This window comes from Lepus europaeus, chromosome 19 (assembly GCF_033115175.1).
Source record: "Lepus europaeus isolate LE1 chromosome 19, mLepTim1.pri, whole genome shotgun sequence".
Taxonomy (NCBI): domain Eukaryota; kingdom Metazoa; phylum Chordata; class Mammalia; order Lagomorpha; family Leporidae; genus Lepus; species Lepus europaeus.
The window spans coordinates 312,553-337,716 of record NC_084845.1 but is presented as its reverse complement, the minus strand read 5'-3'; the positions used below and the strand labels follow the sequence as shown (position 1 = coordinate 337,716).

The following is a 25,164-nucleotide window of genomic DNA, read 5'->3' as shown; positions in this document are numbered from 1 at the left end:
TTGAATGTTTTCTATTTACATACAGCAAAAGTTACTTTGGTTGCTTTGGTATTTTGAATTTTAACTCAGGTGCCACAAACACAAGCAAGGCATAGAGAACTCTGCTTTGCAGGCACGCCCGCCCTCACCCATAACCCCACCCACCACGGTCTGTACTGTAGTCTGAGACGAGATTTGCCTTTACAGAGTGTCATATGAGTGCAGTCCTACAGTACATGGGCTTCTCATGAAGCCTAACTCCCTGGAGATGCACGGAAACGGTGTGTATCAATACTTCCTTCCTTCCTTTTTATTACTCGTGGTATTCAATAGCTTGTTCACGCATTGAAGGACATCGGTCTTGTTTCCAGTACTTTTGTTATTACAAATAAAAGACGGCACGAAATGTACGTTTTATTTCCCCCAACACCAACCAATTCTCTAACGCCAACTGAACATTCGCGTACAGATTTGTATGTTTTCACTTTTTGGGTATGATTGTCTAAGAGTGCAACTGTTGGGTTATTTAGTAAATGCAGGCTTAGTGTTGTAAGAAACTGCCATACTTTTTCCAGAGCAGCTGGACTATTTTACATTCCCACCACCAATGTATGTATGAACCAGTTTCTCTACACTCTAAACAGCATTTGGTGTTTAGCACTACTTTTTTTCTAATTTAACCATTCATTCTGATAGGTCTGCAGAGTTACCTCACTGTGGTTTTTATGTGTAGTTCCCCAAAGGCTACTAACATTAAACATGTGTTCATGGTTTTCCATCCATGTATACTCTTCAGTGAAATGTTTCTTCATGGCTTCTCATTTTCTAGCTTTCAAACTGAGTTTTGAGAGGTCTTTATATATTCTAGATATGTTCTTTGTCAGATAACATGGTTTCAAAAGCTTTCCCCTGGTCTGCAGCTTGTCATTTTATTTCCTTAACAGAGACTTTAGCAGAATAAAGAATTTTAATTTAGGTGATATATAACTTGTCCTTTTATGGATCATGCTTTTGTTTTAAGGACTCTGAATAACCTTAATCCTGGGGGTTTCCTCTATTTTTTCCAACAGTTTTAGTTTTATTTTTTACATTTAAGCTCATCATCGATTTTGAGTTAATTTTTATGTAATATGTGATGTTTATGTTGAGATTCATTTTTTTTACTGTGGATGCTGGAGTGTTTGTTTATTTCTAACAACAAATGTATAACTTTTTCCCCAGCATTAACCAATTCTCCTATACTAACTGAACATCCAACAGTTCAATTCAGACACTAACTACCCTGAATTGGAGCAGACCCAACAGGTCAAAGCCTCAGTCCATGTCAGATAGCAGCCACAAGCGACCTGAATCCAAATGTAGGCATTCCTACGTAGCCATCTCAGGTAAAGTAATTTGCTAGAGTGGTTCACAGAATGTAGGAACACTGTATTTACCGATTTATTATAAAGCTATAACTTGGGAACAGCCAGATAGCAGCGATACAAAGGGGACTGGAAAGTGCATAGAGCTTCCTTGTCCTCTCCAGGCTGCCACCCTGCAGATGAGCCTGAAACTCACTAAATCTCATGGTCCACCATGTTCTCACCCCATCCCAAGTCACCTCAGCATAAACCCAGGTGAAGGTCAAAGGAGCTCTGTATAAATAACAGGTCACTCTTCTCAGGAAATGCCTTTTGGCTCCAGGCCAGGAACCTAGGACAAAGACCAAATGTATGTTTTATTCCAGAACATATTTCCAATTGCTCTAGGACCATTTGCTGAAAGGCTACGCTTCCCCCACTGGATAGATTCCGTTCCTTCATCAAAAATCAGCTACAATATATTTTTTAGCCTATCCCTATATTCTCTGTTCTGTTCCATTGACCTGCCAATGACACTCTCTCTTGATTACCATAGCTAGCATGCAGTAAGCCTTAACGCTGGGTAGAGTTATCCCCTCTCCCCATTTTTAAAAATTTTCCAAAAACTGTTTTGGCTATTTTTAAAAAAGATTTTATTTATTTATTTGAGTGGTAGAGTTACAGACAGTGAGAAGGAGAGAGAGAAAGGTCTTCCATCACTGGTTCACTCCCCAAATGGCCGCAATGGCCGGAGCTGGGCCAATTGGAAGCCAGGAGCCAGGAGCTTCTTCCAGGACTCCCATGCATGTTAAGGGGCCCAAGTGCCTGGGCCATCTTCTACTGCTTTCCCAGGTTATAGCTGAGAGCTGGATCGGAAGTGAAGCAGCCCACTGTACCACAGTGCCAGCCCCCTTCACCCCCTACCTTTTTAAAAAAATATTTATTGGCTATTTTATGTATTATGCTTTCTCATATAACTTTAGAACAAATACATGCCCACAAAAAATCTTTGCTGGGCATTTGATAAGAATTACATTATGCACTTTTTAAAAAAGATTTATTTTATTTATTTGAAAGACAGAGTTAGAGAGAGAGGTAGAGACAGAGAGAGGTCTTCCATCCGCTGCTTCACTCCCCAGATGGCCATAACGGCCAGAGCTGCACTGATCCAAAGCCAGAAGCCAGGAGCTTCTTCTGGGTCTCCCACGTGGGTACAGGAGCCCAAGTACTTGGACCATCTTCTTCTGCTATTCCAGGCCATAGCAGAGAGCTGGATCAGAAAAGGAGTAGCCGGGACTAGAACCAGCGCCCATATGGGATGCCAGCACTTCAGGCCAGGGCTTTAACCTGCTGTGCCACAGTGCCAGCCACACATTATGCACATTTTTTTTAAAAAGTCTTGACTAATTGCATTGGCAAGACTTCATGATTTTCAATAGCACCAGGTAGAGCAAGCATTCTTGCTGTTTACCACTCATAGGGGAAATTATGATGCTAATTATAGGTTATTCGCATATATCCTTTTCAGATTAGAAAGTACCTCTTCCCCCCAACCCCCTTGTGGCACAGTGGGTTAATCCTCCGCTTGCAGCACCAGCATCACATATGGGAGCTGGTTCATGTCTCAGCTGCTCCACTCCTATCTGGCTCTCTGCCATGGCCTGGGAAAGCAGTAGAAGATGGACCAAGTGCCTGGGTCCCTGGATCCATAAGGGAGATCCAGAAGAAGCTCCTGGCTTCGGATCACCCCAGCTCCAGCTGTTGTGGCGATTTGGGGAGTGAACCAGCAGATGGAAGACCTTTCTCTCTGTCTCTCCCTCTCGATGTCTATAACTATCCCTCTCAAATAAATAAATAAAATCTTTTTTTAAAAGTACCTCTTTATTCCTGCTCTACTGATATTAAATTTTGTTAAATGGTCTATTAACAAGATCAGGTAGTCATGCTCTTTAGGATGTTAATGTGGGCTTACACAGGCTTTCAGTGAACCAGGCTCACATGATTATTTATATTACAAGATTTGACTTGCTGATGTTTTTGAGAATCTGGGGATCAAGCTTCATGAGCGCTATCAGTTTGTAGTTCCCTCTACTTCAGTCTGTAATGCAGGATTCATACAGTAAATTGGGAGGGCTCCACTCCCATGAATGGGATTAGTGGTCTAGAGGACTGAGGGCGCTCCTGGGCCCCGCCCACCACATCGGGATGCAGCGAGGCCAGGACTGTGCCCTCTCCAGACACTGTGATGTTGGGCCGTCCAGCCTCCAGAATTGCAAGCAAAAATCTCCTCTTGTTTGTAAATAACCCAGACTATACTATTTTTGTTACAGCAGCTGAACAGTCAAGATTATACCCTTATCCTTTTATTGTCTGTGGTGATATCTCCTTTTTCATTCCCAATGTAGGTAATTTGTGTCTGCTTTATTTTGTCTTAGTTCCACTACTTAGAAATTTACAAATTTATTTATCTCTTCAAATAAACAAACTTACATTTTGCTTTTTAAAAAAGGTTGTTTACATGTTCATCAAATGAAATTAAATGTGCAAGTATTTAGAATAGGGAAGCAAATGCCAGGAAAATCAATTGTGAGAACAGGAAGTGGCTGCCTCTGGTGAGAAGTGGTGCTGCCATTTTTCCCTAAAATTTTTCATATTAGTTGACTCTGCAAACTAGGTATATGTTAGTGATACTCTGACAGAAAATAAAAACAGATTATACTGCAAGGTGGAGGATGAAAATTGGTTTTTTTAAGGATTTATTTAATTATTTGAAAGTCAAAGTTACACAAAGAAGGAGAGGCAGAGAGAGAGAGATAGTGGTCTTCCATCCGCTGATTCACTCCCCAATTGGTCGCAACAGGTGGAGCTGCACCGATCCAGAGCCAGGAGCCAGGAGCTTCCTCCAGGTCTCCCACACGTATGTAGGGGCCCAAGGACTTGGGCCATCTTCTACTGCTTTCCCAGGCCATAGCAGAAAGCTGGATCAGAAGTGGAGCAGCAGGGACTCGAACTGGCGCCCATATGGGATGCCAGTGCTGCAGGCATTGGCTTTACCTGCTATGCCACAGTGCCGGCCCTAAAATATTTCATTTTAAAATGAATGTAAGCCTCCAAGCCTTATGTGTACATATTTGTAAAAAAAGAAAACACACCAATTCTACAATGTTTACATAGCACCTTACAGAACAGTACAGGCACTGCTCTAAGAACTTTGCATATGTAAAGTTTAATCTTCACAGCGTGAATAAAATCACCCTCATTTACCAGGTGAGAAAGCAGAGGCAAAGACAGGTTCAGTAATTTGCCCAAAGCTTTACCACAAAATGGAAGAGAAAGGATGTGAGTCCAGGTGATTGGCCCCACTGTCTTGTTCCTAACCTCCAGGTGTTTATGAATAGACATAGGAAAATAGACATAAGGAAATAATACGTGGTACAGGGAGCTATCAGCATAGTTTAGCTTTGGCAAGGGTTATCAGGGTAAAAGCCAATTTTTTTTTATCCTCTATTCTTTTTGTACAGGTTTTTCTAAATATTTATTTATTTAAAAGGTAGAATTAGGGAGAGAGAAAGAGATCTTCCATCTGCTGATTCACTCCCTAAATGACTGCAATGAAGCCAGGAGGCAAGAGCTTCCTCTGGGTCTCCCATGTGGGTGCAGGGGCCCAGGGATTTGGGCCATCCTCCCACTGCTTTCCCAGGCCATAGCAGGAGCTGGATTGGAAGTGGAGCAGCCAGGACTTGAACCAGTGGCCATAAGGGATGCTGCTGCCCCACTTTTTGTATAGTTAAAAGTATATTTAATGTGATTTGTGTTATGAGACCTTGCACATGCTATAAACCCACTGTATAGTTTATGTATATAAAAAGTACAGTATACTGACAGAGAAATATATCAATGGGACAGAATCCAGAAACACTAAAGTACACATTAGAATCTGAATTCAGATAAATGTGGAATTTCAGTATATTAGGAAAAAGAGTAATTGTTCAGTAAATGGTCTTGGAACAGATGACTCCATTCTTGGGGGAGAGGGGGGGATTCTAATGCCTTGTCAGATGAACCTAAGAGTTAAATGTACAAAATGAAATCATAATAGAGACTTACATAAAACAGGGAGACTATGAAAATATTTCTCATGTTTTTGTTTTGTTTTCATCCAAAAGACTTTTTTTGTTTTTTGTTTTTTTTTGTGTGTGTGTGTGTGTGTTTAAAGATTTATTTATTTATTTACTTGAGAGGCATAGTTACAGACAGAGAGAGGGAAAGACAGAGAGGTAAGAAGATGTTTCAATCCAAATACTGTCATTTGCCATTTCTGAGGGATCTCTTTTAAAAAAGTACCAAAGAATTAACTAAGTCCTGATTGGTTGTGAATCTGGTCTTTGGGTTCAATTTTGCACGCAGCGAGCAAAGTGAAGCAGGTTCTGAGGATTCCAGCCCAGTGTGAATGAGTACCATTAATCCCCATTTCCATACTGGCAAAACACATCAGAGCACTACCGGCAACATTTCCTGCCATGACAGTATGCCATGACGGTAACTGCTTTCTTTCTTTTTTTTTTTTTTTAAGACTTATTTAATTATTGGAAAGTCAGAGTTACACAGAGAGGAGAGGCTGAGAGAGAGAGAGAGAGAGGTCCTCCATCCGATGGTTCACTCCCCAACTGGCTGCAAAGGCCAGAGCTGCGCCAATCCAAAATCAGGAGCCAGGAGCTTCTTCTGGGTCTCCCACATGGGTGCAGGGCCCAAGCACTTGGGCCATCTTCTACTGCTTTCCCAGGTCACAGCAGAGAGCTGGATTGGAAGAGGAGCAGCCAGACCCATGGGATGCCAGCGGTTCAGGCCAAGGCGACAACCCACTGCGCCACAGCACCAGCCCCAACAGTAACTGCTTTCTTACATAGGTCTGATCCAGATATAAATAAGAAATAAAATCTGAAGACCACAGTGGTGAATACAGGAGCACGCATTTGACCTAGCAGTTCAGATGTCAGTTAGGGTAGCTGTACCCATACTGGAGTGCCTGGGATGGACACCACCTCTAGTTCTGACTACAGCTTCCTGCAACAGACACTGCAAGGCAGCAGAGACAGCTCAAGCCTGCAGGTGGATTCCCGCCACCCACGTGGGATACCTTGACTGAATTCCTGGTCCTCAGCTTCAGACACAGCCAGGAGCCATTGAAGGTGTTTGGGGAGTGAATCAGTAGATGGGACATCTGTCTTCATTTCTCTCATACGATAGTTAAAAAAAATTTAAGGAAAAAATGTGGTAAATTTGACTATATTAAAAACAAACTTTTTCATGGCCAAAAATGAAAAACTGCTGTAAGTAAACTGAAAGGCATTTGGTGTGGTGGTAAAGATGCCACTTGGGATGCCAGTATCTCATATCAGAGAACTGTGTTCCAGTCCCAGCTCTGCTCCTGACTCCAGCTTTCTGCTCATGGGCAACTGTGAGGCCGTGGTGATGACTCAAGTGCACCTGGGAGGCCTGGACTGAGTTCCTGGATTCTGGCTTTGCCTCTCCCAGCCCCAACTGTTGCAACTGAGGAGTGAACCAGCAGATGGAAGCTCCCCACCCCCACCGCCTCTGCATAACTCTTACAAATAAATATGTTTTTTAAAAAAGAAAAAAAAGGCTCATTTCTCATTCACTTCTTACTTTTTAATGCCTTAATACATGTATAGGTTGAGTATCTTTTCAAGAGAGAAAAAATATTTAGTTAAAAAAAAAAGAACCATAAAATTCAGACAGAGGACAAATGTTTAAGGCACTCTTAGCTGACAGAATGGGCCCACTCTCCATCTATCAGGCCTCAGTGAGAATGAAGTCCGGACCCTGGGGACCTGAGAAATGCCAACTCTCAACCCTGCTTCTGTCTCAGCAAATCCCTCTCTACAAGTCCACAAGACCTGTCTCTGCCTTTCTCTCTGCTTCACTCTTCTCCTTGCCTGTTGTAAAAAGTGGTAACAGAGAGTGGCAGCCTTGGTCTCCAGGACCATCTGTTCACCCCAGTCCAGCAACCACAGCTGACTGCACGAGTCTTTGAAGTCTACATCAAGGGCCTCCAGCCCCAGCCACTCGGGTCAAGGGAGGACACAAAACTTGGTGTTCCCTCGGGCTCTGGTAGTGACTCTCCTAGCAGCAAAATGAACATGGCGGCCCCCACAAGGACTTGGTAGGTGGAAAAAGAAACGTTCTAAGGACTGGTGCACCGGGCAGACAAAGCCACCAACAGTCCCCCTAGATGTGAAGAGACTGGAGACAGCCTGAGGGAACAGAAGCATGTGCAGGATCCAATAGGCTGCGCTGTCCAATAGCAGCCACTTGACATGTGTAGTTACAGTCTGAAATGTACACGTGCCATACATTTAAATTATATGTGGTTAGGGCATGAAATAAAATGTTACTGATATTAATCTCAGCCCCTCCCCCTTTTTAGTGTGTCATTAGAAAATACAAAATTACAGGGCAGGTGTTGTGGCACAAAAGGCCCACATCTCCTACAGGAGTGCCAGTTGAGTCCTAGCCATTCTACTTCTGATCCAGCCCCCTGCTATTGTGCCTGGAAAGCAGAAGATGATGTCACCTATGTGAGATATGAATTGAGTTCATGGCTCCTGGCTTTGGCTTGGCCCAATCCTGGCCATTGTAACCATTTGGGGAGTGAACCAGTGGATGGAAGATCAGTCTGTCTGTCATTCTGCCTTTCAAATAAATCTTTAAAACAAATTCAAGATAACGTGGCTCACATTGTTTTTCTTTTCATCTGCTGGTTCACCCACCAAAGTGCACAACAACTGGGAATTAGCCTGTCTGAGAATTCAGTCAGGGTATGTCATGTGGGTTGCAGGGATTCAACTATTGAGCCATTACTCGCTGCTTCCCAGAGTATGCAGGAAGCTGGAATCGGAATGGAGCTGACTTGAACCAAGGCACTATGATGTGGGACGCAGGAGTCTCAACTGCTGTGCCAAGTTCCCACTCTGTCACATTATATTTCTATCAGAGTCACTCTGGAAGATTAACCCTGACTATAGCTTTCCTATATGGAATATAGTGTGTTTTTTCTGTCTTGTTTGACTTTTCTTACTGCACTACAAGAGGGTACTGTCTTGAGGGTTTTTTCCTATATTAACACTCTATAGGGACTGGCGCTGTGGCACAGCAGGTTAAAGCCCTGGCCTGAAGCACTAGCATCCCATATGGGCACCAGTTCTAGTCCCGGCTGTTCCTCTTTTGATCCAGCTCTCCGCTGCAGCCTGGGGAAGCAGTAGAAGACGGCCCAAGTCCTTGGGCCCCTGCACCCACATGGGAGACCCGGAAGAAGCTCCTGGCTCCTGGCTTTGGATCAGCGCAGCTCCAGCCATTGCGGTCAACTGGGGAGTGAACCATCGGATGGAAGACCTCTCTCTGTGTCTCTACCTCTCTCTGTAACTCTTTCAAATAAATAAAATAAATCTTTAAAGAAAAAACACTCTATATTGGTTAGTTCCAATATGTATTATTTTTATCTAAGAGTTTCAGCAAGACTTACTACTGAAAACCTAAACTTGCCACATGATCTGAATCTTATGATGCAAAGACAAGAGTCCAGTTTAAATGACTTCTACATTCCTTTTTTTAAATAACTTTTGAATACACATTTGCACAATATGACATCAAAAAGAAGTCTCCATCAGCCACCTTACCCCTTCTATCAGCCCTGACACCAATATTCTAAACCTTTCATCATGATATGTCGCAGTCTTTTGTTTAGCAAAAATTAAATCTCTGAACGTTTTAACATACCATATCTTTAGTTGTTGTATTTCCAAGGTTTCTCTCCAGTAAGCTCAGCAACACCGCAGAGGACTTCTCCCAATTTCCTACAAAGACAAAATGTCTCAAGGGTTTCTGTTCTAAGGATTAAGGGATGAATACCTGCACTATTTTCCTTCTTTCTCTCCTCTCTTTCTTCTTTCTTTTTTCTTTCTTTCTTGGCAGCATGCCCTGGGTATGGCAGAGCTGCTGCTGAGAGGTTTGTTGTTGTTGTTGTTTTAAGATTTATTTATTTATTTATTTATTTGAAAGCAGAGTTACAGAGAAAGAGAGAGAGAGAGACTCTTCCATCGCGGGTTAACTCCCCAGATGGCCGCAATGGCCGGAGCTGCGCCAATCTGAAGCCAGGAGCCAGGAGCTTCTTCCAGGTCTCCCATGTGGGTGCAGGGCCCCAAGGACTTGGACCATCTTCTACTGCTTTCCCGCCATAGCAGAGAGCTGGGTTGGAAGTGGAGCAGCCAGGACTCGAACCAGTGCCCATTTGGGATGCAGGCACTGCAGGCAGCCCCCAACTGCACTATTTCTATTTTCAAATAATTTCTCTACAATATGAAATTTTTGAGTAAGCAAAAAGAATTTGAAACAGTCACCGCCACCCATATTCACTGTATCCCCACAGGTGTCACTCCCATGTGCCAACTCTGGTGTCTATTGGGAGCATATTTGCTCCAGAAACTTCTCCCACGTTGGACACATGGGTAAGATGTCTCTTGAGCGAGTATCATCTGGTGACTGGTCAGAGAAGAGCTCTCCCTGAATGCTTTGCCACACTGAGTAGTCATAGGGCTTCTCACCAGTATGAGTCCTCTGCCGTCAGATAAGGCCAGTAATGTCCCTGAAGTCTGACACCGGTTACAGCCATATGAGCTAGGTGCTCTCAGTGAAAGTTTTCCCACACTCTACATTCACAGGATCTCTTCAGAATTTGTTTTGATGTGCAATGAGGTAACAGCTGTGGCTGAAGGACCGATACATTTGTATGGTCTTCTCCACTGTGATTTCTCCATTTGAAAGGCAGAATTAGAGGGAGGGAGGGAGAGACAGAGAGAGCTTTTCCATTTACTGGTTCACTCCCCAAAATGGCCACAATGGCCAGGACTTAGGCCAAAGCCATGGGCCTGGAACTTCATTCCGGGTCTCTCGGGATGGCATGGTGGCAGTGGCCATCTTCTACTGCTTTCCCAGGTGCATTAGCAGAGAGCTGGATCAGAAGGAGAACACTCGGGCTTGAACTGGAACTCACAAGGGAAGTCACAAGTCATCTTAACCCACTGTACAACACCAATGGAGCAGCCGGGACTAGAACGGCGCCCATATGGGATGCTGGTGCTTCAGGCCAGGGCTTTAACCCACTGCACCACAGAGCCAGCCCCATATTGATGTTTTCATACTTGGTGAATGTCCATCTTGCTCCGGACAGCTCCATGATGCTAAGCACATGGTAGTGCTCACCCTTAGCCCCTCAGGGATTCAATCTGTTAACACCTGAGATTTTTATCAAATACACATTCATTGAACAAATGAACTAGAAGACACTTTGCAAGACATTACTGACGACTGCTAGTTACAAGTGAGATTCTGCATACTGTGTTTTTAGGTTCATCCTCTTCCCATACATTCCAATTCTTTCCCCCTGTGCCCACTCCCCCCCCCCCCAAGCAAAGATAATGTCAGAATCAGAAAAAAACATACCTGACAGTATGGCTACCAATTTTTCATTGTCTTGTCATGCTTTTAGTTCTACAATCATGGGCTGAATACCTGCTATGTAGTGTTTAAGGCCTAGGATACAGCAGGAAACTGAACAAGGTGCTTACGGTCCAGCAAGGGAGCAAAACAAGACCTGCAGGAGGTAAGGAAGTAAGGGGAAGAGGGTAGCCAGAGACAGTGAATTCAGAGGCCAGGACATGAGAACTTCCCCAGCATCTCTGAGGAACTGGGGGAGAAGCCGGGAGGAAATGTGCCCAGGGAGGTTACCTTACTGGAGACTACTTGCTAGCACATTGTCGCCTGCCAAAACGCAGTTATGAAGCCGACCGTGGTCGGCCACACTGCAGCTGGAAGCATCTGCTGCCTCCTGAGGCAGGAACACAGCCCTGCCCCGGGACTTCACCGCGCGGACAGGGAGAGGCGAGGGCAACTGTGGTATGCTGCTTCTGCAAGGGAACCCTTGGAGCCTGGACTCCACTGTCCTCCTGTCCCTCTGCGTGAGGCCAGTGATTCCGGAGGTAGCGGGAGGCTGCCCGGGCCCCAGAGTGAAGGCAACACGGAGTACAGGCAGCCAAGCCACAGCATTAGGGTTAGAAGCCTCCACGATTCTTTACTGCCATTGTTTACCACAGCATATTGCAGCCTATGCTGACTGGCACAACAATAATAATAAGTGACAACAGTAATAAAAGTGACATATCCCATGCTTAGGAGGACACAGAGCAACAGGAGCTCTCATTTGTTGCTGCGGGAAAAGCAAAGCGGTGCGAGCACTTAGCAAAGGAACTCTGTTGTTTCTTATAAACAGACGACACGGCCCAGAAATCGCACTCCTAGATATGTCATTCAGGAGAAAGGAAAACTTACGATTAGACAGAACTGAATTTTATCAGAGTCCTGTGCTCCTGAGAAACCTACACATCCTTTTGTGCTTGGAGAACTGCCAACCCAGCAGGGGACCACCGTGCTCTCACATACTCCAAGATGGAGGTGGAGGGGTTCCATCCTCCCTCATTCACTCCATCCTTCCTCGTGGCTCTCGTAACAATCACAACTGACCATTTTACCGGCCTGTATTTAAACTCTTGTCTTCTTCCTTTCCTTTGAGGTGTTACTCAATCATGAAGCCAAAGGATGTGGATTAATCAAAGGAGGAACATATTTCCATATTCTGAATATCAAAAATCTCCACACTGCATGGGAGAGCCCGTCTGGAATTCCACACATCCTTAGCCTCCAGTTGTTGTATGATGCCAAAAGGTGCCCTCCCCTTGGCCAACCAATGGGGAGGAAAATGAGAATAGAGGTAAGGGATGTCTCTTCCTTAATTTTCCTGAGATTTCACTAATGGCTGCTCATTAATAGGATTTAATTTTCTGTAATCCAGGGCTGTATCCAAAGGGCACCTGGCTGAGTAGGCCATGTCTACTCTCAAGTAGACAGAGATCAAAAGAAGGTTTTTGTTTTTTTTTTTTCCTTTTTAAAAAAATTCATTAACTTACTGGGCAGGGGAACACACACTGAATACTTAACAGAGTGTGGATGGTTAGAGGTCTAAAAGAAATAGCAAGGGGAGTGTGTCAGTTAACTATGGCTGAGAAAATAAATGACCACACACATCATGGCTTAGAACCCAGCATTCTCTCAGTAGCTCTGCCAAGTCCAAACTCACTGTCACTGAGCCAAGAGTCGAGGCACTGACAGAGCTCACTCCCGGTGGCTCTCGAGGAAACCCATTCGCTTGCCTTTTCCTCTTCCACAGGCCACTCACATTCGTTTGCCCCTTCCTCCATCTTCAAAGAATCAGCTCCCACCCCTGCTTCCATTGTCAAGTCTCTTCTTACTGATCCTCCTGCCTGCCCCCTTATGGTTCCTTATGGTTCCACTTAGGGCCTACTCAGATAACCCAGCATAATCACCGATTTCAAGGTTTAATCTAATTACATCTGTGCAGTCCCTTTGCCAATTAAACCAGCATTATGAGTTCCAGGGGTTAGGATGCAGACGTAACTGGGAGGCCACCGTTCAGCCGTCCAGAGCGGCTGCTCCTCATGGTTGTGTTAATGAAGGCCTGTAGGGGACAGGAGAAGGCCTGAGCTAGAGAGGAGCACTTACAATACGGCCCTGAGTCAGGCAGACCTGTAAGAGGTCTGCCTGTGTCTCTCATGGTTCATCTCTCAGCTTTCTCTCTGGGAACTGAAGCAGATACAGCCTACAACCAGTTTTGCTATCCCCAACACAAGGGTTGCTACAGACTGAGAATTTTCCTTTTGTACTGCCCCAAGGGAGCTCTGTTTCTGATTTGTGAGGTTTTGACTTGCCTTCCTGGAATCTCAGCAAGCAACATGTCACAGAGTGCAAGGCAGGTCAGGAGAAAGGATTTCCTTTAACACCTGTTAGCTGTCTCTTGCTGTCATAACAAATTACCCCAAACAGCACCTTAAAAAAACACATCCCACAGTTCCAGAGGTCAGAAGTCAGGGTAGGTTTTGCTGAAATCACAATGTCAGCTGGGCAGCGGGGGGTGGTGGGGTGGCAGGGGTGGTGGTGCTATGGCACACTGGGTTATAAGCCACTGCCTATGATGCTGGCATCCCATGTGGGCACCTGTTGGAATCCCAGCTGCTCCACTTACAATACAGTTCCCTGCTAATGTGCCTGGGAAAGCAGCAGACGATGGTCAAAGTGTTTGGACCCTTGCCACCCACCCACACGGGAGACCCAGATGGAATTCCAAGCTCTTGGCTTCAGAATGCCCCAGACCTTGCCATTGTGACCATGTAGGGACTGAACCAAGCAATGGAAGATTGATCTCTCTCCCTCCCTCCTCTCTCTCTCTCTCCGGCCCCCACCCTCTCCTCGCTCTGTAGCTCTGCCTTTCAAGTAAATAAATAAAATCTAACTTAATTAAGTAAGTAAATAATAAAATAAGTAAATAAATAAAAAATCTTTTAAAGAAGATTCCTTTATTTGAAAGTCAGAGAGCGAGCAAGGAGAGACAGAGAGAGGCCTTCCATCCGCTGGCCCACTTCCCAGATGGCTGCAACGGCCAGGGCTGGGCCAGGCCACAGCCAGGAGCCGGGCCAGGCCGCGGCCAGGAGCCGGAGCTTCTCCTGTGTCTTCCGTCTGATCCTCCACTGCTCTCCCAGGCTCATTAGCAGGGAGCTGAACTGGAAGCAGAGCAGCCAGAACTCGAACCGGTGCCCACATGGGATGTCAGCACTGCGGATGGTGCCTTAGCCCACTGCACCACAGCTCTGGCCTCATAAATCTTACGAATATAAAAGAAACTGAAAATAGCTCATTGTAAAAATTAGAATAATAAGGAAGGAAGGAGCAGGGAGGGTGGGAAGTTTCACTATGCTTCTGAATCTGTATATATGACATACATGAAATTTGTTCACCTTAGAAACTATAATTTTGGCCGGCGCCGCGGCTCACTTGGCTAATCCTCCACCTGTGGTGCCGGCACACCGGGTTCTAGTCCCAGTCGGGGCACTGGATTCTGTCCAGGTCACTCCTCTTCCAGTCCAGCTCTCTGCTGTGGCCCGCAGCGGCCATTGGGGGGGTTAACCAACGGAAAAAGGAAGACCTTTCTCTCTCTCTCTCTCTCTCTCTCTCTCTCACTGTTCACTCTGCTGGGGGGAAAAAAACTATATAATTTTTAAAAGTCAGCTGGGGCCAGCACTGTGGCATAATGGGCTAAGCCTCTGCCTGCAGCACTGGAATCCCATATGGGTGCCAGTTAAAGTCCCGGCTGCTTTTTTTTTTTTTTTTTTTTACAGGCAGAGTGGACAGTGAGAGAGAGAGAGACAGAGAAAGGTCTTCCTTTGCCGTTGGTTCACCCTCCCTCCAATGGCCGCCGAGGCTGGCGCGCTGCGGCCAGCACACCACGCTGATCTAAAGGCAGGAGCAAAGTGCTTCTCCTGGTCTCCCATGGGGTGCAGGGCCCAAGCACTTGGGCCATCCTCCACTGCACTCCTGGGCCATAGCAGAGAGCTGGCCTGGAAGAGGGGCAACCGGGACAGAATACGGCGCCCCGACCGGGACTAGAACCTGGTATGCCGGCGCCGCTAGGCGCTGGCCCTGGCTGCTCCTCTTCTGATCCAGCTCTCTGCTATGGCCTGGGAAAGCAGTGCAAGATGGCCCAAGTCGTACCCGTGTTACAGATGGAGAGGAGGCTCCCTGCTCCTGCCTTCAGATTGGCTCAGCTCCAGCCACTGCAGTCATCTGGCAAGCGAACCAGCGAATGGAAGACCTTTCTCTCCATTTCTCCCTCTCTCTGTAGCTCTACCTCTCAAATAAATAAATAAAATCTTAAACACACACACACACACACACAGAGTTAGCCTGAAATCTTATCTTGAAGCTCTGGAAGAAAATTTATTTCCATGCTCATTCAAGTTGTTATCAAATCCAATGTCGTTGTGGGCCTGATGTCTCCCTTTTCTTGCTTGCTATCAGCTTCTAGGGCGGCCAAAATTCTTGCTCTTGGTTCTCTCCACCATTACAAGATGAAAAGCAGGTAGTCTTCATACTTCCAATCTCCCCACCTTCTTCTGCATCTAACCCTAGTCAATGTTCTCTGCTTCCAAGTCTGATTAAATGGGACCCATCTCAATAATCCAGGATCTCCTCTCTGTCACATGCTCCTCTCATCCCAGGACTAAACAACCCTAGTGGACCAAACCACCTTGAGACCCATCTAAAACTCACCCAGTCCACATAGCAGCATCTCCTCTTAGGTCAGGAGTGTCCATCCTCTGTAACTTAATTATTTTCATTACTCATTTGAGAAATCAGTTTCTAAAAAAGAAAAATACAAAAAACTATGTGGACTCATTCCTAATTTGGAATAGATACCTCTTCTTCAGGGTGCTTCTCCTATGGCTGTGGCTGGTTTGGAAATGAACCCATCCCAGAATCTGAAACGTGAAACCAAGTGGCAGGGACATTGATGTTAACACTAAATAACATGTTTGTATTTTACGTGAGGGCAGCAGATGCTGAAAGGGAGTGCCCAGCCCGGCCCCCTGGAATTTGAGTATGTTGTAGGACACACACATTTCAACAAAGACACGAACCCCAACTTATAAATGAATATACACCTCTGGAAACGTGAGACCGCCTTTTGTCCCAAATGCTGAGGGGGAGGTGGGGGGGATGGCTCATTCTTCTCAAAGCATGGACAAGAAATGTATACATTGCAACGCTGGCACTGCTCACTGGCCTGGGCTGGATTACTGCTGTGGGGGCCATCCCGCACCTCGGAGGATGTTTAGGAGCGTCCCTGGCTGCATCAGGCACTCTCCTGGTCCTGTCTCCACACCTCTCCTGGGGAGCAAAACCGCACCCAGAGGAGGACTAGTGCTCTACAGAATGGATAAATATGTTAAAGTGTGTCCACGCAGTGATAACAGCGCAATGAGAATAAACTACAACCACATGGAGCAACATGGATGAGTCCACGCTGTGATTCTACACAAAATGTGGAGTCAAAAATCAGGCTAGCGGTTACCAGCAAGGAACAGGAACTGCTCTGCTTGTCTGGTGCCGAGGACACCCACCTACACATGGGGCAGACCTTATCCACGGGGGATGCTACAGGGACAGGCCTTTGGCACAGAGGTAAGACACTGCTCAGGGTGCCCACATCCCATACTGGACTTTCTAGGTTCAAGACTTGGCCCTGCTCTCCATTCATGCTTCCTGCTAATGCACACCCTGGCAGGCAGCAGACAATGGCTCAAGTACTAGGGTCTATGCCACCCATGTGGAAGACCAGATCTGAGACCAGGACTCTTGGCTTCAGCCTAGCCCAGCACTGGCTGTTGCAAATATTTGGGGAGTCTCTGTGGTGGAATGAGAAGGCCATGCCAAGGTGGCCACTGGCAAGCGAGTGTCAGTTACTCAGGAATGGCTTTGAAACCCACCTAACAATGGAGCCTGCCTGGCAACAGGCTGTGATTGGTTGGGGCATAGACCGCCCCTTGACCAGATTGGCTGGTCTTGGCTATATAAGATGTTGTTCCAACTGTAATAAACGAGTCTGCGGGCTGCTCGCCTCAAGCCTGCTTTCACCCGACTCCTGGGGTCTGTGTGGTGCCTCCGCGCCTCTTGCCCCCACCACGCTGCTCCTCCCAGAAACGAATCCACTGCAACATTGTTGAGAAATCAACGGCAACATCTAATAATTAAATTTTTAAAAGGAGGGGGGAGGGCCGGCGCCACGGCTCACTAGGCTAATCCTCCGCCTTGCGGCGCCGGCACACCGGGTTCTAGTCCCGGTCGGGGCACGAGATTCTGTCCCGGTTGCCCCTCTTCCAGGCCAGCTCTCTGCTGTGGCCAGCGAGTGCAGTGGAGGATGGCCCAAGTGCTTGGGCCCTGCACCCCATGGGAGACCAGGATAAGCACCTGGTTCCTGCCATCAGATCAGCGCGGTGTGCCGGCCGCAGTGTGCCTACCGCGGCGGCCATTGGAGGGTGAACCAACGGCAAAGGAAGACCTTTCTCTCTGTCTCTCTCTCACTGTCCACTCTGCCTGTCAAAAAAATAAATAAATAAATAAAAATAAAAGGAGGGGGGCACTGCCATATTATGATTTTGTCCAGTTTCAGAAAATGGACTTTAGTAAGGACAAGGGGGGTGGAGACTTTAAACCAAGTGGGGGTCAGGTGAAAGCATGAGGGATAAGGAAGCATTCCTGCTGGACTGAACAGAATCACAGGCAGAGCAGGCTGATATCAAAGGTTGGGGATGAGGAATTCAGGTACCAAGGCTGGTCAGACACAAAGCAGGGGCAGGATTTTGCTAATCTAAGTGGGGAAGGTTAGCGGTCTAGAAGAACTAGCAAGGGGAGTGTATGAGCAACACTGTGGCTCAAGGTGGATCCTTCACGGACAGAGAGGAAAGCCCAAAAATTGACCTCTATAGGCAAAAGAGGGCTTAGAAGAGCCTGATTACAGCTAGAATGACAGTCTTGGTCAATGTACTTTCCTGGCTGCAGGTTTAGAAAACATCCACACAAATCTCTGGAAAGCCTTCTGGAAAACGCAATCCACCAGGTCCTCCCATCCTACCAGTCACCCACAGGCAGGATCCCTCAGGCAGCACAACCATCTCCCAGCCAGGCTTCCACCCAGTGCCTTTCACATCACTGCCTTCCAACGGGTGGGATGTTGTCCAGTTCTCCAGGTCCTGTTCTCTTCCCTTCTCCTCCTTCCTCTACCATTACCCCAATCCTCTCTACTGTCTCTCTCAGAACTAGGGTTTTTAACCGTAGCTGCCAATGCTGGCTGCCCTCTTCCTCTGTGAGATTGCTAACATAGGCTACCTATTCCTTTCTCTTTTTGAAAAATGTACTTTGACAATTAGAGAGTTCAGTCTTCTATCCTCTGGCTCACTCCCAAAATGGCTGCAACAACCACGTTTGTTTGTTTGTTTGTTTGTTTTTACAGGCAGAGTGGATAGTGAGAGAGACAGGGAGAAAGGTCTTCCTTTTTGCCGTTGGTTCACCCTCCAATGGCTGCTGCGGCCAGCGCATTTTGCTGATCCGAAGCCAGGAGCCAGGTGCTTCTCCTGGCCTCCCATGCGGGTGCAGGGCCCAAGCACTTGGGCCATCCTCCGCTGCCTTCCCAGGCCATAGCAGAGAGCTGGCCTGGAAGAAGGGCAACTGGGATAGAATCCGGTGCCCCGACCAGGACTAGAACCCGGTGTGCCGGCGCCGCAAGGCGGAGGATTAGCCTGTTAAGCCATGGCGCCGGCCAACAACCACGTTTGTGCAGGGTCCCAAGCACTTGGGCCATCCTCTACTGCTTTCCCAGGCACACTGGCAGGGAGCTGGATCGAAGTGGAGCAGTTGGGATGCCAGCACTGCAGGCCAGGGCTTTAACCACCACAGCCCTGGCCCCTGCCTATTTTCAAAAGGAAGTGATGCATGCCATGCAGCCACAACCAAAACACCAGACATAGCTGGGAGAGAGGCACGTCTGCCTGAAACCCTTCTCGGCAGGACCCTGAGGGCCAGGACCTCAGAATCTCAGCACCATGGAGGCACCAAGTCACAGCCTCAGAACCTTGCTGCTGCCAACACCAGAGACCGAGCTCATTCCAGTCCTACAACTTGTCATTAAATCTTAACTATTTGGGCCAGCACTGTGGTGTGGAAGGTCAAGCCTTCTCTTGCAGTGCAGCATCTCTTATGGGTACTGGTTTGAGTCCCAGCTACTCCATGTTCTATCCAGCTCCCTGCTAGTGTGTCTGGGAAAGCAGTGGAGTATGGCCCACGTTCTTAGACCCCTGCCACTTGCACCCACATGGGAGATCTGGATCCTGAGCCCTGACTCTGATTGTTGCAGCCATTTGGGGAATGAACCAGGGGATGAAAGTGCTCTCCTTATATGTATCTCTTCCTTTCAAATAAATAAGTAAATCCTCTAAAAAAATCTTAACTATCTGGTCAGCTGTAATTTTTTTTCTTTTGGGGGAGGAGGAGTATCTTTTTATCTAGAGAAGCATTGTAGTCACTGCATACACAATAAATGTGTGACGGTGTCTTTTAAAAAAAATTTTTATTTTATTTGACAGGTAGAGTTATAGACAGTGAGAGAGAGACAGAGAGAAAGGTCTTCCTTCTGCCGTTGGTTCACCCTCCAATGGCCAGCGCGCTGTGGCCGGCGCATCGCGCTCATCTGAAGCCAGAAGCCAGGTGCTTCTGGTCTCCCATGCAGGTGCAGGGCCCAAGCACTTGGGCCATCCTCCACTGCACTCCCGGGCCACAGCAGAGAGCTGGACTGGAAGAGGAGCAACCGGGACAGAATCCGGCGCCCACATGGGATTCCGACGCTGCAGGAGGAGGATTAACCTAGTGAGCACAGTGCCGGCCCCTGATGGTATCCTTTTAAATTTCTCAAAGTTCAACTAAACTCCAACTCAAAGTTCTGCCTGTCATCTGGAACAAAAGGAGTATTTGGTGAAGAACCCTGCAGACATGATGGCTCAGTGCTGAGACTGAGAATGTCAGAGAGGAGATCAGATTGAGTCTGCAGAACCAGCGAGCAGGAATATTTTTAGATGCTGCGGCCTTACTCCTTCTCTTCCTTTGAAGTTTTTTCTCTTTCCCTCCCCTCCTACTGCAGTCTATGTATCTAGGGAGTAGTCAGGCAATTTACACAGAAGGCAGGTACACCTGAACAAGAGGGGGTGGGCAAACTCATGCAACATTTTACCCCTTGGGACCGGTGCTGTGGCGTAGTGGGTAAAGCTGCCGTCTGCAGTGCCAGCATCCCATATGGGCTCCGATTCGATTTCTGTCTGCTCCACTTCTGATTCAGCTCTCTGCTATGGCCTGCGAAGGCAGTAGAAGATGGCTCAAGTCCTTGGGCCCCTGCACGCATGTGGAAGACCCAGAAGAAGCTCCTGGTTTCCGATCAACGCAGCTCTGGCCTTTGCAGCCAATTGAGGAGTGAACCAGCAGATGGAAGACCTCTCTCTCTCTCTCTCTCTGACTCTCCTCCTCTCTCTGTGTAACTCTTTCAAATAAATTAATTTTAAAAAATTTGCCCCTTCCTTCTGTTATCACTGTCCTGGAAGAGGCATGCGTGAAGCTCAGAAACGCTGTGGTTAGGTATATTCCCAAGGATACTCTGTCTGGAGATGGCAACTCAGAACAACTCCAACAAAAAAATCAGAATTTCTTACCTACTCTTTGAAAATCTGATGAAAGGACCATTTTCACAAACAAAGAATAACTTACACACACACGTGAGCAGGCAATCTGCAAAGGGGGGCTCAATGAGGTTTGTAGTATGGTTTCAGGAACTGGACTCAACTCTAGTAAGGACAAGTGGAGATTTAAAACCAAGGAAGGGGCAGGGGTCAGTAGATGGAGTGTACTCTTGCTGCACTGAAGCCAGTGAGGGACAAGGCCACCCTGCTTCCTCCTCTTTGGGCTCATCCAATGGTTGTTCCTGCTGGGAGGGAACCCAAAAGGGAAGCCTGCAATGCCTTTGTGCTTAATTCATTCAACTCACAGCCTAATTAGTGCAGTGGCCTTCAACCTGATGTTGCCTCCCCAGGAAGTCATGGAACAGAAGGAGCAAATCAAAATTCCAAGAGGATCCATTCACAGGGCTTTGAGGGTCATCCCAGACAGCTCTGTAGCCTCCCATTCTCCAAGGAGACCCACCCTCCTCTCCACAAGGACATTCCCCTCATAATCCAAGTCCCCAAGAAGCAAATGATTCTCATGTCCTGGAATGCAGGATACTCTGATTCTATACAAGTTTTGGCCTGAACTGCCGCCACCTCCCGCCACCCCAATCACTATTTACAGCTGCTCTGTAGCCCTGACTAGCCCCTACTGGCAAAGGTCCAAAGAAACCCCAAATTCATTTCCTTTTGGCTTCATGTTTTATTCATTATCAAATTAATTATACCAACAATGCAGGATTTGTAGAAGAAAAGAAAATACATACTTCCAGTCCCCAAAGAAAACCACTTATTTCTCCATCATCCACTTCCAATCTATATCCATGTGCACTTATTTTTTACATGGCCATAATGATAGTAAACCTTTTAATAAGCATTGGCAACATGGCAATAAAACCTTTATAATTATGGTGCAGGGTGGCCAAATTCAACAAATTAGGACAATGGAAGGAGAGGGTGATCATGTAAACATAACTGATGTTTTGTTTCAAAAACTAAAACATATCACATTTCTTGGAAGCAACCTTTCCATCTTAGTACAAGCTTATTTTCGTCTTAAGAGGGATAAATTCACTGTTCATTCACAAGCAATTTCTTTGTTCAGTTTCCCCTTCTGAAATGAGTTCTCAGCATTCTGGCAGGAGTCTAACACAGAAATATATTCAAAAAGAAAAAATCTAAAATTCTGTGGTTTATGTGGGTGAAGTACCGTGTGGGATCTCTTTACAGTACAACTTTGCTAATACAAGGAAAACAGAACAGTAAAGGCTCCTGCCAAAAGTTTCTTTCTCTTCCTGTTTATACCTACAAGGTTTGAGTCTAATAAGGATTTACTCATATACAATTGGTGGGTAATACCTATTAAAAAATTCCTCATACCAATTATTTACTGAATATATTCATAGGTTCTTTCCAGTTTAAGTATTCTGATGCAAAAGTTTTTGAATATCTTTAGGAAAGAGCCTTCCTCACAATTTCATGTTTTATTCCAGTGTATTTGCTATTGTTTGATAAAGGCTAAACAATCTCTGAAACCACTTTACATATTTGTTACCTTCCTATGTTTTCTATGTTAGTCCCCTAATGAAGAGACTTAACAATATAGCTAAAGAATGTTTCATATTCATCAATTCCACTGGATAGCTTAAAGAATTCTTTCCCACTGACCAGGGAAGAGTCACATCTGAAGACATACCTATTTCATGAAGGTTTCTGAGAATTTTCTGCAAAACTGAGAGAATAAGGTGGCCCAGATTAATTATGTTTCCACAAGTTGCTCCTTAGGGTGTGTTCTTTGATGTCGGACAAGGGATGAGCTCCTTCTAAATGTTTTCCCACACTGAGGACACTGGCTGGGACCCTCCCTGTTATGGAGTCTCTGATGTACAGCCAGGTGAGAGTTCTGCTTGAAGGACTTCCCACATTCTGGACAATGGTATGGAGTCTCCTTAGTGTGAATTCTCTGGTGCTTGGTCAGACAGGAGCTGTCCCTGAAAGCTTTGCCACACTGATTACATTCATAGGGCTTCTCACCAGTATGAGTCCTTTGGTGCCGGATGAGGCCAGCAATATTCCTGAAAAGTTTCTGACACTGGTTACAGCCATAGGGCTTCTCGCCAGTATGAATCCTCTGGTGCCTGATGAGGTATGCACTCTCAATGAAAGTTTTCCCACATTCTTTACATTCATAGGGTTTCTCTCCAGAATGGATTTTTTGATGCACAATGAGGTGAGAATTGCGATTAAAGGATTTTCCACATTCCACACATTCAAATGGTTTCTCTCCAGTGTGGGTCCTCTCATGCTGGGTAAGGTATGAACCATCTCGGAAAGCCTTCCCACATTTGCTACACTCATAGGGCTTCTCACCAGTGTGGATTCTGAGATGCACAGTGAGGTGGGAAATGTCAGTGAAGGGTTTCCCACACTCATTGCATCTGTATGGCTTTTCCCCTGTATGAGTTCTTTGATGCAAAATCAAGGAAGAATTGCGGTTGAAGGTTTTTCCACACTCTACACATTCATAAGGCTTCTCACCTGTGTGAATCCTCTGGTGTTGTGTCAGAGCTGACCCATCACTGAAAGCTTTCCCACACTTACTGCATTTGTACGGCTTCTCTCCTGTGTGGATCCTTCGATGCACAATCAGGTTGTAGTTCTTAGAGAAGGATTTTCCACACTCACTACAGGTATAAGGCTTTTCTCCAGTGTGAGTCCGGTGATGCAAAACAAGAGAGGAATTCCGTTTGAAGCATTTGCCACATTCAGTACATTTATATGGCTTCTCTCCAGGGTAACTCCTCCTACTTTCATCAAGAGATGAACCCAGGGTAAAGATGCCCTCAAAGTCCTTGCCTTCATACAGTTTCTTGGCTCTTTTTGTTATTTTCTGATCACCAAGGAAGGTAAAATGATTGAAAGATTTAACATTTTGGGGGTATTTATAGAATTTATCTTTCATTTGATTTCTTCCAAGCTGTAAAACTTCCATGGAATGGTTGGAGGATTTTCCGCAGGCATCACTGTTGTTGGTTCTCTTAGCCGTATAACTTTGGGGACAACTGTGTAGGGTTAGATCACAATCCAAACTTTGAACATCTGAGTCATGTATATGAAAGCCATTTGTTATAGGAACTCTCCGAGGTGTTGAAAGGTCTGAGTTTGCATTCACATTCTCCCTAAAACCAGGACATTCACAACTTGTTTCCTGAGCCCCTGGTTTCTCCTGGGTTAAAGCTGACTGCCTCAAATGTTCCTCTTGGTTCTCATAATCCCAACTGTCACTTACAGTGGAGAAACAGGGACTCTCTGTCCTAAATCCTTCCATTTCTACATCACAGGATAATTCTTCATCAGGAATATTCTGAGTTATCATTTTCAGTTTCACATCCCAGACTGAAAAGAAAAGAAAGGGCAAACTTAGGTCTATGAAGCTGTATTTGGAAACGGAACAGAAAATAATGATGGCTCACCCATGTGGGAGTATATTTTTACTAGCTTTCTTTTTGGAAATCACATCTATACAAAGGAGAGGTAAATGAGAAACAAGGGACAAAGCTAAGAACAGATTCAAAAAGAACCACATAGCATTTTCATCCTACTAGAGAGCAGGTACAAGAAGTGGTATTGCATATAAATATCACCAAGTATCACCAAGGACAGGAGTGACCAAAGGCAAGGCTTCACTGCTTACCATTTCAGCCACGGTGTTGTCCCCATCACCCACAATCCTTACTAACCATCAGTACAAATTCCCAAAGGCTCAAATTCTAGTGTACTTACAACTGCACTGAATAGCAGTTCTTGCCCCAGCTATGTGCTCAAAGTTTTACCTCCAAGAACAGAGCACAGAACAAGCTTGGTGACCTGAAGTCTCTGACTGGTGAGTCCTACATCTGTCACTGACTGCCCCACAGGTTGGCAAGAAAACAAATCACAGGCTCTGAGAAGGCAATGCACAGAATCTGTAAATGGCTGCTAGTGTCTTCATTGTTATCAATCTTTCTCTCACCACCTTCTCCCCACTCCTTTGACTTCAAATATTTAGATAACTGGATCTTCTTTTTCTTTCTTTCTTTCTTTCTTTTTTTTTTTTTTTTTTGGGGGGTGGGGGGTGGGGAGTAAGTAAAATGAAATTAGACCTACACTGGAGTACCTGGCTTCAAACCCCAACTCCAGCTCCTGATTCCAGGTTCCTACTAATGCAGACCCTGGCTCAAGTAATTGGGTTCCTGCCACCCACAAAAGAGCCCTCGATTGAGTTCCCAGCTCCCAGCTTCAGTCCTGGCCCAGCCGCAGCCATTCCAGGTACTTAGGAAACACAGCGGATGGCTGCTAACTGACTGTCTCTCTCTCTCTGCCTCTCAAATAAACAATTTTTTTAAAAGATTTATTAATTTATTTGAAGGGCAGAGTTACGGAGAGGCAGAGGCAAACAGAGAGAGAGGTCTTCCATCTGCTGGTTCACTCCCCAGATGGCCACAATGGCCGGAGCTGAACCGATCTGAGGACAGGAGCCAGAAGCTTCTTCTGGGTCTCCCACTTGGGTGCAGGGGCCCAAGGGCTTGGGCCGTCTTCTACTGCTTTCCCAGGCCATA

At 46.0% G+C, this 25,164-nt stretch overlaps 1 protein-coding gene across 6 annotated transcripts in view; it reads right to left on the bottom strand.

Moving 5' to 3' along the window:
- Nucleotides 1-1,043: 1,043 nt before the first annotated feature.
- ZNF329 (zinc finger protein 329) overlaps nt 1,044-25,164 on the bottom strand; it is a 47,805-nt gene continuing 23,684 nt past the window's right edge. For 5 of the 6 annotated variants that reach the window (XM_062177452.1, XM_062177454.1, XM_062177451.1 and 2 more), the window contains 4 exons: nt 22,263-23,962; nt 15,576-15,665; nt 9,120-9,196; nt 1,045-1,674 (listed from right to left, as the gene is read on the bottom strand). In XM_062177452.1, coding sequence (XP_062033436.1) covers nt 22,326-23,942 — 1,617 coding nt within the window. In that variant the 5' untranslated portion in view covers nt 23,943-23,962 and the 3' untranslated portion in view covers nt 1,045-1,674; nt 9,120-9,196; nt 15,576-15,665; nt 22,263-22,325. Of the gene's footprint in view, nt 1,675-9,119; nt 9,197-15,575; nt 15,666-22,262; nt 23,963-25,164 lie in introns of all 6 variants that reach the window. The other variant, XM_062177449.1, reaches the window with a different exon arrangement.